Genomic DNA, 14068 nt, shown 5'->3' with positions numbered 1-14068 from the left:
GTAATATTTGCTCATTATATATATATATATAAGACCAAAATTTTAAATATCATATATTAATATCATAATATTCCTATGTTTATGGACGAATAGTATTATTTGCACTATTATATCTTTAAAAATCTGAACAAATAATTTTATTCGAGCAACGATTTACGGTAAAATTTATATCTAGATGCGATTTAAAAGAATCTGTGAAAACATTTTATTTTTAATATTTATAAAAGAGTAAAATTAAAATTATTATAAAAATTAGTCATAATGAAACTTATATAATAAATTGATTCTTCACATTCTTACATAATTTTCTGAAAACGACTCAAGTGTCTTAAGATTTCAAACTTGCGTAATTTTATCTTGTGATCGATTAATAAATTTATAATTATGTTGAATGTCTCCTTCGGATTATAGAAAGGTAATGTCATGTAATTAATCTGAAATATTTATGTATTGATTAATAAATGAATTTTCATTAATAAATAAAAAATTCCTTTCATAAAATAAAAATATAATACAGTATTATTTTCGGTTTATTCCATAATTAAAATAAATATACAGAGTGGCTTAAAAAACCGTTATTTTTCCTCTTAATAGGTGATTCAACATTTCAAACGAAAATTTTAATACAAAAGTGTCGAAGTTGTAAAGTTTATAAACGAAGAGAGATATTTTACGAATAACAAAGTTAATGTTTTACGCAATCAATCAGGCACGACAAAATGGCAAGTGAAAAAAGTATGAAAAGGGCCTTTTTTATTATATATGATATTTCGAGATTATTGTATATATTTACAAAAGCATTGTCATTATTTTCTCGCTTCCCCACGCATTGCGTTAATAAATTCTTTTTTACGAATAATGTATTAATAAATTCTTTTTTACGAATAATGTAAGAGTTAAAGGACTCTCAAAAATGATTGAAATAAAAATTTGCGACAAATTTCAACTGTCAAAATGATCGATTAATATTATTTCCATGAAGGCGTCTATTAGGCTGTGCGAGCGTTCAAATTGTGTTTCCTCAGAATAAAATTATTTGATATTTATTTATTTCGTATTTTAGAATATTCACAATGAAATACAAATTGCAACCGTTCCAGTAGAAATTAAATCAGTGAATTTTTATTTGAAACATATTTGAGATACTTTCAGTTCTTGCATCCATTATTCCTAAAAAGAATGTACTAATATAATGAGTAGAGAAGCGAAAAACATGTAATGAGAATGCTATTGCAAATTTATACGATAATAATAATATTATAAAAAAGGGCGATCCATTCATGGGAACATTTTTGTCACTTGTCATTTCATAGTACCTGAGCGCGCGAAATCTCAATCCTATTCGTAAAATATAATCGCTTTCCGTTTAAAAAATATTATATCGACATATTTCTATATTAGGATTTTCTTTTTGAAATATTTCAAAGAATCTGTTATTAAGAGGAGAAATACGCTTATTTTAGAATATATATATATTTGATATGACATAAGAGAGCGAAAATAAAAATAAAATTTAAAAAATAAAAATTTAATAATAAAAAATAGTAGATAACATAAATAAATATATTCAAAAATGTACCTTTAATATTTTACTAAATTTATCAAAAAATAACTGTCGGACCAAAACCTGTTCATTAGTTACTTTTTTATTAAAAATATTCACAAACTCACTTATCTGAAACAAATTTCAATATTTTGTTTGTTATTAATTAATAGTTTAATCTTGCGTTATTTTTACGAAAATCAAATGTAATTTTGTATTTTCAGTATAATTATTAGTCCAAAAAAGTTATTCTAATTAAAAGTTTTACAATATTTATAAATAAATTTAACAATTAGTAATAAAGTTTGTAAATCAGTTAATGTTTATTATAAAATAAACTGGTAAACTATAATACATCATTCAAGTTTGAAAAATTTACCTGATTAAGTTGTTCCTCAGAATATACATGATTAATAATATCAATTAATATTGCAACAGTGTATTTGCTGTAAATGATAAATAATAAATTTATAATTAATATATATGACAACTTTACGTGGGTACATGAGTATTATGAATAGAATTTATATAAGTATAAAAGATAAATATCACACTTATTACCTGGGTATCCACATTAAATTTCTTAATACATTATCAAGTATTTCCTTATTATTTGCGTGCCTCGCAATAATATAATGAAAATCATTTAAAATATCTCCCATTTCTTTATCAAAATTGAATAACATTTCTATATATTTGATCATAATAGTAGAAATACTGGAACAAGCAAGGAATTTCGAAATTATTGCATTAGGGTTCTTAATATGTATAGTCCATACTTTAACCCAAGTACTACTGTTCGCTCGCACTAAACCATTACAGAATGTCCAATCTCTCCACCAAGGCAAAATTCTACGATATTTAAAAGAAAATTAAAAATGTGTTGGAGGAATTTAGTTCACAGACTTATAGATATTTGTTGTGTGTTACTCAGCAAGTATATATGAAAGAATGCAAAGTACACATGAAAAGAAAAATATAATTATGAAAATTGTACGTGTAAGAAAACTTACTTATTTGTTTCAGGATTTGTAAGATGTTGATGCAATTTATTTTCGGCTGTTTTCGTGCAATTTGACGCACCAAGAACACAGGCCCATTTAATAACTTCCTGCCTTAAGCAATCAATTAAATCGTTAGTTTCCTCGTTAAGTTTTTTATCACAATTGATGTTTCGAAGAAGTCCGTTCAAACTGTTCAAAATTTTCGTCTAGAAATAAAACAATACTGTATATTTTTCATTGGTTACTTGTAAAAAAATGTAATGCTTGAATAAATATAATATTAATAAATCTTCTCTATTTTGATATAGAAAGTGAATACAATATTATTTTAAATTTCTCAATCTCTTTAAATTATTATAAGAAATGCAGCGTTACACACATGTAAAGAAGTATTGAAAGTATGATAATTGATTAATACATGAAAAATCAATATTTTATATTAATATGTCACAATATATACATAATGTAACATTTTTATTAACAAAGAAGTAAAGAGAGAGAGAGAGAGAGTTTACCTTGATAATATTAGATTTTTCATCTTGAAATGGAAAAATGCTTGATATGTCTTCGAGAACCTTAAACATGGGATACCATACGATATAATCTGTCTCTCGAGATAGATATTCCGTGAGTTCCAAAAATATAGAAAAATTAAGTGTGCCTGCCTTCACGAAGTAATATGCATCATCAATAATTTGAGCCCGATTGAGAACATGTATGTTTGTATATTTCGTAGAGTTCAGATATCTCGCAATATTTTGCCAATTCTTGGGTTCGTAATTAACACGGTAATATCCTGTTGTAGATGTTGCAATTGATGAATATAGAAGAATATTTCTTGGATTAATAACTTCTCTTAATTAAATATATTAAATCATTTCTAAATTTTTCCATTTTCTTATAATATATATAATATTATGATATTATAATCATCAAAAATTAAGTATTTTTATATAAAATAAACTGTGTAGGATGTTTAAGATAAATGTAATATATTTTCAGTACTACATAAATTATATAGAAAATATGTCATATTTAATATTATATCTCTTGCATATTACCTATCTTTTTGCATTTATCATGAAAAGATAAGTAAAATTTTTCCATCATGTTCAGTTTTTTTGCATAATTATAGTATGTGCAAATAATTAATTTTTATATAAAAATAAGATAGTATGAAAATTTTAAATATAATTAATATTTATTTATATATATGTGATATATGTATGTGTACGTAGATATAAATAAAATATAAAAAATAAATTGTTAGCAATTTTAATATTTTATGAAAATTCTCCTAATTTCTTTTAAAATATATTTTAATAGATAACATTTTTTCACGATCAAAATGTATAGAAAAAACGAGTATATATTTGCTATGTATTTGCCGACATATTATATATCTCAGGTTTTAAAAGATTATTTCTAGAAATTTTAATAATATTCTCAGTTGTAAGCAAAATATAATAATAACAAAAAATTATTGCATTTTAAATAAAAAATCATATTGCCTATTGAGGGTGTCCCACTACTTCCGTACAATATTTTAATAGCGTATTCTAGATGTAAAATAGAAAGTCAGAAATCCTAATACGAAAATGTTGAAGCAACAATAAGTTTTAAGTTACAAGTGAACAAAGTTTGCCATGATACTGCATAGAATTGCGCGTACAGTACGTAACTGCATTTATACCTACATTGATTTGTCATTTGTTATTTATTTTTCAAGCAGTTAATAAATAAATTAATTTCCATAAGTATTTCTCCGTTTAAAGAAAAATAAACAGAGTTTCTTAACAGTATTTTTTAAATATGTCGAGATAGGTTTAATTCCGTTTAAATGTAATGTAATTAATTAATCATTTAAATTGTTATATGAAAGAATAAAATTTTAAATATTTTACTTACAACAATCATAATTCGTTAATATTACATGATCATCATATACATAATACATATAAAAATAGCAAAATCAACTACGCAATGAAAATCAATATCACTTAATTTGTAAAAATCAATAACAAACGACATCGGTAAATGTATGTATAATTATGCGATATCATTATTAAATTTTGATATTTTATAATTTAAGAATTATTACAGCGTCGGAATTTTTGTATTAAAATTTTATTTCCAGAATAAATTATTAAAGAATTATATTGTGAGATTATGAGATATTCTATATATATTATAATACATTTAACAGAATTTGTGTAAAATTATAGTGGCACGTTATTCATAATAATTTTGCGTAACGGGAAAAATTTAAAACAATTTTAAATTAAAAATATATAATAACATTTTAAATTAAAATGAGAAGTATATGTATTTTAATAATAGTATAATAACAATTTTATTGTAACTTGTGATTAGTTTAGTATTTTCTTATTATTCATATTATGATTACTTTAAAGTATAAGACAACATGGATTTTTAAGTAGTAGATATAAAAATTATAAGTAACAGACTCAAATACGTATATTTAAATATGAAAATAGAGTAAAACATCAATTATTCGTAATAAAAACTTAATTTCTATAAAGTTATGAATCAATAGAATATTTACCAATTTGTTGTAAATTAATTATGTACCATTCATCCTCTTGCACATCAAAAAAAACAGATTGATTAAAATAATTTTCGTATGAGATCCACCCATCTTGTACATGCCAATTCTTGGATATTGTAAAATCGGATTCTGTCTGCTTAGTTACTGTTATAGGTATCCACCAATCATATAGCACATTTAAACTGCCGTAATTTTCTATTTCTATTCTTAAGTAAGGAATTTCATTTTTAACTTTCAATATAGGATAATGTTCCTGTTTCGTCCAAGCATTCATAATATCTTTTATAATAAAAGATTTCATATAGATTCTTCTTTCTGAATCATAGACAATTTGCATAACATTGTAGAAATCATTGAGTGTTGCAGATCTAAACATACTAAATTTAACATATTATATTGCTGACTACAATAAAGAAAGATTTCTTTTAATTTAGAAAAAAACATACAAATTCATTAATTAAATTGCATATGTGTATTAATACATATTCTATGTTCTATACTATGCTACTTTTATATAATTTTTTATTTATTTTATTTTTTATCGTTAGCTGATATTGTTGAAGTTTATATAACATGCTAAAATAACGAATATATGTAAAAAGCCTATCGTGAGTAACCGGTGACATATAGAATACAAAATATGTTAATTTATAACTTAATTTATAATAATAAAAAATTGATTTTACAATTATCATATTGGAATATAATGTAGAAATGATAGAATTGAAATTATGGAAGAAGTTTGAGGTCATTTTTAAATGCAAATGTTGCAAAAGAATTCTTTGTAAAAACACAAAAAATTGTAAAGTGTAGAAATAAAAAAAATCGGAAACCGAAACGGCGGCTGGAATCTTTAATAATATAATTATAAATGTAATATATAAAGGGGAAAATTTAAAGCAATTTATAACTTACTACGTTTTACAGAATTCTTCAATTCCTTTTTTAAATATTTCATCAGTGAGGACATGTTGTAACATGCGTAATATAGCAGGAGCTACAATGAAAAAATACAATGCGTGTAAATGAATATGTTTATATTATAAAATGCATGAAAGCGCGTATATGTTTATATTAAATTTACTTCAGAATCCATACATATAAATTTGTCGGAAACATCTGATTTTTCTGTACAAAATAATATGGTTTTATATTCTTTTTCTTATAATTTTACACTTTTTTCTGTACAAGAAAATATAGTTTTACACCTTTACTTATTATAATTTTGCATCTCTTTATTGCAATAAATAAAATATCTATGTAAATTGCGAGAAAGCAAATTTAATTTAACTTTCTTATTGCTTTGTGACATTTACAACTTTACGACATTTATGACTTTATGGGGACATTCATTTATTATTTATTCAATCTTACCTTTTATATAATAGGAAAAAGAAAATAATGAATTAATTTCGGAGGGTTTGTTGATCTCTGATATAAGAGGCTTCATAATGGAATAACTGTCTAAACGAAGAGATTCTTGTTGCATCTGCACTACGAATAAATCCGACGTACGAAAATCTGCAAAATACTAGTAACAAAAAATTTAATTGAAGAAATTTTAAATAGAAAAATACGTAAATAAAAAATTTCTCATATTATATTAGTTTGTTTCGCGTATATTACTACGATTTCTATTATTTCCATTAATATAAATAGTATCTATTATTTGCAATGCATCGTGTTATTTGTGTAAGGACAACTTTTTTATATTTTAAGTACAAAAGGAGCCACCAAAAAATAACTTTAAAATATGTGTAATTTATTTAGATATAAAATTAAATATCATTGAAGTCATTTAAAAGAAACTTGATATAAGTTTTCTCTTTATATCTTATAATTATAGAAAAACGTGCAATTCTGTCAAAATTATTTTATATATTTTAAATGCTATAAAAATATAAACTATTTAGATGATCATTGTTATTTACAGACTAATAAAATGTTAAGATCTTTTTTATTGTATGAACAATCATTTTATATTTAATAATCTAACTATAAGCGAAATAATATTATATATAAAAAAACCTTATGAAGAACATCTATTCCGAGCAATGTAGCAATACCCTGGTTCAACCATTGATACGACCACCATAGACTGACTGTATTATCAAACCATTGATGTGCTATTTGACGTGCTATTAAACGTGCCACCTCTATTTTATGCGCAAGGGAATCTATTTTTTCGTCATAGATAATAGCTGTTTCTCTGAAAATTAGTTATTACTACTAATAAAAATATTATTTAAAATATTTTTATTTTAAATATGTAGTATAATAAAATATTGTTCCTATAATATTATACATGTTACATTAAGTATATGACATGAAATTAATAATAAGATACGTGTGCGAAAATTTATTGTACAAACGTGTCTTCGTTTTGAATATTATGTGATATAGATTTGATATTTATAAAAAAAACTAAAAAATTAAACACACAAATAATAATATTAATTCATAAAATTGTTATATAGTTTATTAAAATGAGAAAAATCATACGCTTTTATGTATAATGGTATAAAGGTAAATTTTATCAAGGAATAAACAAATTACTTATTTTTATCTTATATTAATATGTGGGCTTACAAATTATAAAATATTCTATTTTTTTAATTATAAAATATTATATTTTTCGTGTAAAATGCTCGTAAAATATTTTTTTCCGTTCAAAATAATAAGATCAATTGCCCGGTGAATTCACATTTGTCATAAATACATGTAATATTATTGTCTTGAAATACTAAATGTTTTTCTGCTGTCTTTTTAATAGTTGCTTATAAAATACCATAAATTTTTACAACAAACTTTGAGGTAGTTTTAAAATTTTATTGTTTTATTTTAGATAGATATTGTGTGTGTAACATATATGATAAAAATAAAATAAAGACAACAAACATATATTTAAAATCAAGACAACAAATATATATTTAAAATTATAATTTAATATCATTTGAATAAATGTCATTCTTATCTAAAACCAATAACTTTATAAATATGTGTGTACGTTATATTATAATAAAATATATTTTACGCATTATCGTTTATTAATATCAATTTCATTATAAAATAAAATGTATATTATAATAAAATGTATACATATTTTTTCTCTTTTGAAAATTTTTAATTATGAATGCCAAAAATAGTTATTTTTTAAATAGTTTATTATCTTCTATATTCTATTTATTATTATTATTTTTTACTCTACTTATCTATATTACCTGTAGAAAACGAAACCCCATTTTCCTATGGCATCATATCGAAAGCCCGGCATTAAGACATGTTGAATTGTCGAAATCTCAAAATTCTTCAAATTATTTTCGGAATATGTTGCAATTTTGTTAACAACCTCTGCTGCGAATAATACTTGAGAAGAATTTCTATTCCATATAATTATTTCAGATAAACCAAAACTCGAATTTAAGCAATAAACGGAAAGAATAAGTTTAAACCATTTATCTGTCAATAGACAAAATGCCACATGATAGGTGGAAATTTTAGGAGTGATATTGAAATGCGTCAGTTGCATTTTGCTATTAATTAAATGAATTTTTGTATTATAATTCATATTCGATAAGACTGTGTATTCTTTACGATGTTGTATTGAAATGTTAAAGGTTGCTTTGCGTTCTGGTTCGTCCCAACATGGAAATATTTGTCGAGCGCCAATTGTCTGGAAATGCGTTGCGTACAACCATCTACAACATTTTACCAATAAACCTCATATAACGGAAAAAATTTAATCGTTGTATTAAAAATTAATACAAAGTAGAAAAAATATATTTTTATGAAACTCATGAATGGTATACAAAACGTGTACATGTGTTTTATAAATAAATAGTTTAATTTTTATATTTTTCTGACGTATTCGATAAAGTTACTTATACATCACATTGCTTTATCATAAAAATAAGAATTGTTTTTTAAGAATATTATTTTTACTTTATTTTATTATTATTATTGTTATTATTATTGTTATTATCATTATCATTATCATTATGCATTTTATATTGTTGTTACTATGTATTTTTTATTATAATATATAATAATACTTTTTTTATATTGTGCTACACATATATTTATGTAATCCTCAATTATTATTTATGTAATCCTCAATTACAATATACTGAAGTAAGAGTCAAGTAATAGCTCTAAAATATGTAGTTTAACAATTAATTTTTTAATTATATAGTAATCTCGAAATATTTTAAAATTTCTCTCTTACATACGAACATGTACATTTCAATCCATAATATCTAAATCTTGCGAAGAAAAAAATACATTACGTAACAACAAATAAAAAAATAATAAATAAAAATATGATAAGCAGTAAAACTTGAAGAAGATTTTAATATAAAATGAAATAATAATCAATATTAATAATCGATAATTAATAATCAATATTTTGTATAATGATAAACCATGCATGTTTTTAACATTTTTTTATTATGTTCACTATTTACTCACATTTTATGTCCCGTGCTGTTTACATAAGAATACTTAAAGATACTTTCATTATTGTCATTGAAGTATCCAGTGTAATTCATAATCAAGGAGTAATCTCCACTTGGTATTTCTTCGATAAAATGAAAGCTGAGAATGTGACTTTCATTGTTATACGTATTATTCTGTGGGATATAATGTTTTTCTTCAATCCATACTTCAGTCAATCCCTTATTTGTTAAAATTGCATGATTTATTTTTATTTGTGGTTTTTGGGCGTGCAAACTTATGATGCGTGTTGGACGATAAATACCGATGTAAACATGGCATTTACCAATGAAATTTGTTACTTCTAATTTGTCAAATGGCAATAATGTAATATTAATGATATAATGATCTGGTATTATATAATACGGTAAGTAAAATGTATTTTTCAAATCCGTATTATTTCTTGAATTTTCCTCGGAAAAAGATACTGTCGCACCGATGAATATTAATATAATACATAATAATGTGATAAACAACAATTTGAAGCATATCATATCGATCTTCTCGTTTTAGATATCTATAAAAAAAAAGAATATTTTTTTTATTTTTAGTATGAGAAAAGCATTTTACAATAAAATCAGAATTCTCTCCATTTTCTCTTATGAGTGATTTTACTAATTTAAATTTAATCGTAACACTCATAATATTATGTTTCTTTTACAGTTGCGCTCATAAGTATTTTGACAAACAGTTTTCGGAACGCGCACAACTATAGGTCAATATGATAAACAAAGTTGTCAGTCACTTATGACGTCTGGTAAGAGACGCATGTACAAGTCACAAATAAATCCGAATTATCAACAGTTATTACTTTTTATTTTTCGTTTTCATTATTCGCTTGGATCGTAAGTATTTTGACAAATATTTTTAAGAGCATTAAATCTAAAAAAAGATTGTATTAATGTTTTGAAATTGATTTAAATGTTAGAAATATTATGCCGAAGAGAAAAGAATATTCTGTGGAAATGAGGGAGGCTGTCATTCGTGCTCTGAATGAAGGACGTACACAATCAAGTGTTTCTCGTGATTTTGGCATATCACGACACTTGTAAATGTTTGGAATCGTCGCTATAAAGACAGAGGTGAAGTATACAACAAGAGTAGGTCGGGACGTCCACGAAAAACAACTATTCGGGAAGATAAATTAATTAAAAGACAGTCTATAGCAGATCCTCAAAAATCTGCCACAGCTATTGCTAAAGATTTACATGAAAATTGTGGAGTAAATGTACATGTTTCTACCATAAAACGACGTCTCAAAGAACAAGGTTTAATAGCTCGACGGCCCAGTAAAAAACCTCTAATTTCTAAAAAGAACAGAAAGGCCCGAATAACGTTTGCTAAAGCTCATCAAAATTGGACATCAATTGAGTGGTCTAAGGTACTATGGAGTAATGAAAGTAAATTTAATTTATTTTCTTCCGACGGAATATTATTATTATTATTAATTATTATAAAACGTTAATGCAAATATTTTTTTACCTTTCATTACATTTTTAATCTGACATTTTAATATTTAATCACTCAAATTATTCTCTTCTGAATCTTTTCATCTATAGTTTTGCCGAAAACAAAAAAGCTCTTCTATTAATCTTTTAAATAAGATTTTTCATTTCTTTATTATCTATTTTAGGTACAAATATACAGGGTGTTTCCGCAACATACACATCATTAAGTCGAGTTGCCTATCTGCCCACTCAGGGGCATGCTTTACTGGGCTCGCAGAATAAGATCAAAATGGGAAAAAGGAATCTGTTTTTATCACTGTATTATAATGAACAGTTGTGAAATTTAATAATATAAATAAAATATTTATCTAATAATAAATAAAATAATAATAGATAAAATAACATAAATAAAATTTAATAACCAAATTTGGACAAATATAATGAAAAATACTTATAATGAAAAATATATTTGATTTTTAAATAATAAATTATAAAAACTCGATATAATCACTATTTTCTTCTAAGCATAGAGCAATCCTGCTGAAAATGTCTCTCACTTGTTTTAACAGAAGAGTGATCTCTGCCCATGGATGTTATACCTATGGACTTTTTTATGTGGAACATCTTAAAAAATAAAATATATCACACCCTGCCGGAAAATGCAGAAATTCTTAAAAATAGAATTCGTAACGCGGAGATCACTTCTCTCATGATAAGTCGCGTGAAAGAAAATTTCATGCGCAGAATTGTTTTATATTTAAAAGAAGATGGTGGTTATATTGAATATTTATTATAATTTATTACATTTAAAGATCAAAAATATTTGTCATTATAAGTATATTTTATTATATTTGTTTATTATATTTTTTACTATATATTTGTTCAAATTTATTTATTAAATTTACGTTATTAATATATGTTAATATATATTAAATATTATTAAATATTATAATTAAATGTCATAAAGTGTTATTAAACAAATTTGTCAATTTATTAGAATTGAATATTTTATATATATTATTATTATCTACCCCAGACAGCACACATGTTCAAAAAACATCTAAAAGACGACTTAAAGACGTCTTAAAGTCTTTTAGACGTCTTTAAGACATTTTTTGGCCTTTTTGTGCTGTCTGGGATATTATTATAAATATATTACATATAAATATATAATATATATCATTAAATATATATTTTATCTATATTATTAAATTTCGCAATTATTTACTATAATAAAATGATAAGATTTCCGTTTCCTTACTCCCCGTTGTACTCGCATTCTAATCTAAAAAGGCCAAAAGATGTCTTTTGGACATGTGTGCTGTCTGAGATAGATAATAATAATATATATAAAATATTCAATTCTAATAAATTGACAAATTTGTTTAATAACACATTATAACATTTCTTATTCAGCGAGTCTAATAAAGTATGCCCCTGATTATGGGCATCCCGACTTAATAATGTGTATGTTGCGGAAACACTCTGTACATGTGATGTACAGAGTTTCTCAATTCTGATATGAGTTAAATTTATTGAAATATTCTAACATCCATAAACTTGAGGAAATTGAAATTAAAAAAGAATAATATTTGGATTCTGATCAGTATTTAATAAAATATTATATTTCACAGTTTTGGACAAGGAATCATAATAGTATAGGATTTGCCTGCGTGTTGTATTTAATGTTGACACATTTTCAAAGTCGTATAATTTAAGCTTAAATTCTTCCATTTCACTTCTGTGTAACAGGCATTACTTATTTATCATACAGTACACTCACGCGATCGTTATTATTAGTTATTTTTAATATATTTTATTATTATTGTAATATATATATATATATATAGCATTTTTATTATTAAAAATTTTTTGAAAACAAGTTTAGTCCATCTCTTTCTTTAAATATCGCCTTATAAACTATCAGGTTTAAATAAAAAATCAAGTACAGACTAATATCTAGCGATTGTTTTCTTCATGTTTTAATATATTTTTATTAACAAGACAAATTAATATTTGTCAAGTATTTTATAATTTATTGTTTATAATTTATAATAACACGCATTACATTTAACATAATTTTCGAAAACATATAGATGTATAGATTCTATTTTGTTTGTTATATTGTAACTTATGGAAGATGAAGTTTCACTAAATAATTGCCAATATTATGAAATGTCTTTCTCTTTTCCTCTTTAATATATATAAAATATCATAATTTCAACTCATGAAGAAAGTTTTTTTATAAATTTTAGATTTAAAATTATTTAAATTCAAAATTAGTTGAAAATGTTACATTTTTGAAGTCATCTACATTTTATTAATAATTTCATTAATGTAGAAAAAGATGAGTTGTGGAAGATAAAATTGTGTCCGTCAAACTCTTGCTTCTTATACTAATTTAAATTGTATTTTCTATATACATTTTGCACATTTTCATAGGTGTATAAATGCTTTTTTGCAGTAACTTACCTTATTATATTGAAATTGTGATGGATTAAGATATAGTTATTTGTTGAAAATAATAGCACAATATTATCACAAGCTGTTAATTCTCTCTAAATATATGCATACTCGCGATCTTACCATTCCTAAAGATCATTGGAAACTAACGAACTCGATAACTGGTACGTTATAGCCAATGTCATGTAAACAGAACATAATGTCATGTATGACTGTGTTTCCTCTATAAATATAATCAAGATTCGATGTGTAATCAAATAGATACCTAATATTTTTAAATTTAACATCACATGGGTACATATAAGCAATCAAGAAACTATAATATAATATATTTCAATCTTCTTTTTTTAGAAAAGCATTTAGGTTTTTACAGATTACAGTAATATTTGCTCATTTGAGAGAGAGAGAATTATTTCTAAAATTATTATAAAAATCTCTAAGACCGATAATTTTTTATTTAGTTTTACATATTTTTGTAAACTAAAAGAAAAATTTAAAAAAGTATGTACTTATATTCTATAAATAATAATAATATAATTAACTAAAATAA

At 23.8% G+C, this 14068-nt stretch overlaps 1 protein-coding gene across 1 annotated transcript; it reads right to left on the bottom strand.

Moving 5' to 3' along the window:
- Window positions 1–16: 16 nt before the first annotated feature.
- Window positions 17–13750, bottom strand: LOC145964018 (aminopeptidase N-like). Its single transcript, XM_083086378.1, has 13 exons — window positions 13528–13750; window positions 9584–10124; window positions 8338–8814; window positions 7145–7325; window positions 6491–6647; window positions 6032–6113; window positions 5114–5493; window positions 3063–3343; window positions 2557–2753; window positions 2105–2395; window positions 1923–1989; window positions 1580–1675; window positions 17–434 (listed from the first exon to the last, which is right to left on the bottom strand). The coding sequence occupies exons 2-13, from the start codon at window positions 10099–10101 to the stop codon at window positions 297–299; spliced, it is 2865 nt and encodes a 954-aa protein (XP_082942504.1). The 5' UTR covers window positions 10102–10124; window positions 13528–13750; the 3' UTR covers window positions 17–296.
- Between the last annotated feature and the right edge of the window lie 318 nt (window positions 13751–14068).

Source organism: Camponotus vicinus, unplaced genomic scaffold (assembly GCF_025532165.1).
Source record: "Camponotus vicinus isolate PSW18456_S1 unplaced genomic scaffold, iyCamVici1.0 SCAF_13, whole genome shotgun sequence".
NCBI lineage: Eukaryota > Metazoa > Arthropoda > Insecta > Hymenoptera > Formicidae > Camponotus > Camponotus vicinus.
This window is presented reverse-complemented; position numbering and strand designations above follow the sequence as displayed.